The sequence below is a fragment of the Oratosquilla oratoria genome, chromosome 14, assembly GCF_046742065.1.
Source record: "Oratosquilla oratoria isolate Oo_2021 chromosome 14, ASM4674206v1, whole genome shotgun sequence".
Classification (NCBI taxonomy): domain Eukaryota; kingdom Metazoa; phylum Arthropoda; class Malacostraca; order Stomatopoda; family Squillidae; genus Oratosquilla; species Oratosquilla oratoria.
The window spans coordinates 18605332-18607832 of record NC_134790.1 but is presented as its reverse complement, the minus strand read 5'-3'; the positions used below and the strand labels follow the sequence as shown (position 1 = coordinate 18607832).

At 31.6% G+C, this 2501-nt stretch overlaps 1 protein-coding gene across 1 annotated transcript in view; it reads left to right on the top strand.

The window, feature by feature from the left end:
- The first annotated feature begins 1048 nt into the window (after positions 1-1048).
- LOC143032594 (uncharacterized) overlaps positions 1049-2501 on the top strand; it is a 9497-nt gene continuing 8044 nt past the window's right edge. The window contains exons 1-3 of the mRNA XM_076197461.1: positions 1049-1090; positions 1354-1949; positions 2185-2331. Of these exons, the coding sequence (XP_076053576.1) occupies positions 1075-1090; positions 1354-1949; positions 2185-2331 (759 nt within the window). The 5' untranslated portion in view covers positions 1049-1074. The remainder of the gene's footprint in view (positions 1091-1353; positions 1950-2184; positions 2332-2501) is intronic.

Below are 2501 nucleotides of genomic sequence, written 5' to 3'. Positions count from 1 at the left end.
AATGATGATAATGATAATGATAATAATGATAATAATGATAATGATAATAATGATAATGATAATGATAATAATGATAATGGTGATAATGATAATGATAATGATGATAATGATAATAATAATAATAATGATAATAATAATAATAATGATAATAATAATGATAATAATAATAATAATAATAATAATAATAATAATAATAATAATAATAATAATAATAATAATAATAATAATAATAATAATAATAATAATAATAATAATAATAATGATAATAGTAATAATGATAATGATAATAATAATAATAATGATGATAATAATAATAATAATGATGATAATAACAATAATGATAATGATGATGATAATAATAATAATGATAGTAATAATAATAATGATAATAATGATAATAATAATGATAATAATAATAATAATGATAATGATAATACAAATGATAACACTGGTCTGCGTCAAAAATGTTCCTGAGGGTTTCATAGATGATTCTTAATAAAATTTGTCTCCTAAATCCAAATCAAGCATTCATATTGCTCAATCAGGTCTAGTTTTTAAGATACAGACCAAGCTCCCTAGATGGCGTTAGAGAGCTCAGTCTCTAGCTGACCGCGAGCGCGAGTGGTTGTGTGTTGCTTGCTCACTCTCCAACTAAGTGTTGGTTTTTTAATCCATGACTTTTCTCATCTATGAACAGTGTTTAAAGTGTATTTCTAAAACTTTATTTATCTTTGTGAATTTTTTTGCAGGCAAATACATTAGCAAAACTCCTTATATTTCATAAAAATGAATAGAAAGTGTAAAAACAGTCCTGATAGATTTTGTTTTGTTTGTGGAAAGGTAACTTTTAGTGACCAGCAATGCACTATAACGCCGTTAGTAAAGTTCCTTTACAATGCATATTTTGGAATAAAGCTAGGTGATCAAGACAAAAACTTTGCTCCACATGTGTGCTGCAAAGCCTGTGTCATAGCCTTAAGACGCTGGAGTGAGGGCAAAACGAACTGTTTGTCATTTGGTGTACCTATGGTGTGGAGAGAGGGCAAGGACCACATTACAGACTGCTATTTTTGCATGACAAATCTTAAAGGTGAGATAATTACTTTAACAATATAGTCCTTGACAAATCTAGAAATGTTTATACAAATCTTTTGGTAGCCTATTAAAATTGTAATTGTGTATAAAAATAGTGTATTATTCTGGTAGAAAAAATTGTGGTTAAATTGTATATAAAAATTGATTGTATTTAAAAATTGTAAATTTACCTGGTATGAAAAATGTGTATAAAAATGTGGAAACGAGGGTCGAGTGAATTAAAAGTATGTAAATTAAGTATGCGAAACTTTTTTTCAGGTGTCAATAAGAAGAACAAACACACTGTAGTCTATCCTGATGTTCCTTCTGCCATTAAACCACAACCACATGGTCCAGGAGTTCCAGTTCCTTCTCCACCTAAAAATACTGAGCTACAAGACAATATAGAAGATATAGAAGTGGATGACACTGACACTTCAGTGACATATCAAACTACGTCTACAATGACTTTGCCAAGACCACTCACTCAAGGTCAATTAAATGACTTGACTAGAGATCTTGGTCTTTCTAAAGAGAACGCACAACTTCTTGCATCCCGTCTTAGTGAGAGCAACCTCCTCTCTCAAGAAACTACATACTTTTGGTTCAGAAATAGAGACGAAGAGTTTCGAAAGTTCTTTGCAGTTGATTCTTGCAGCTCTTTGGTGTATTGCAATGATGTAAAAGGTTTAATTGAGGCACTTGGCGTTCCTTACCAACCAAGTGAATGGAGGCTCTTTATTGATTCTTCTAGCAGAAGCTTGAAGGCAGTACTCTTAAATATTGGCAATAAAATGGCATCTGTACCTATTGGCCATTCAGTTCAGTTAACAGAAAGCTACAAAAATATGAAAGTATTGATTAATACAATCAAGGTACTCTAACCACAACTGGTTAATATGTGGTGATCTCAAGGTAAGATTTATTTTACTTTATTGAACTTGTTAAATATTTCAATTAATGTTTTTTTCTATATTACAATGTCAGATGTTTATTATACTCATATTAGTTTCTCCCTACCCCTAATAAACTTAGTGAAAATTGCCTATGCAAAAATAGAAGTTCTTAGAAACCATGTACATCAATATGCATCAATATGTTTTCTTTCAGGTTGTGTGCCTTCTTCTTGGGATGCAAGGAGGCTACACAAAATATCCATGCTTCATGTGCTTATGGGATAGCCGGGCGGATAGTCTTCACTATAAGCAAAAAGACTGGCCATCTCGAGAGGCCAGCCAAATTGGCTGCCACAATGTGGTAGCTCAACCTCTAGTCCCTCCCAAAAATGTTTTACTGCCTCCTCTTCATATAAAGCTTGGCCTGATGAAGAACTTTGTCAAAGCACTGAATAAAGAAGGCCAAGCTTTTAAGTATCTACTGCAAAAATTCCCACAGATCAGTGATGCCAAGCTCCAAGCAGGCATATT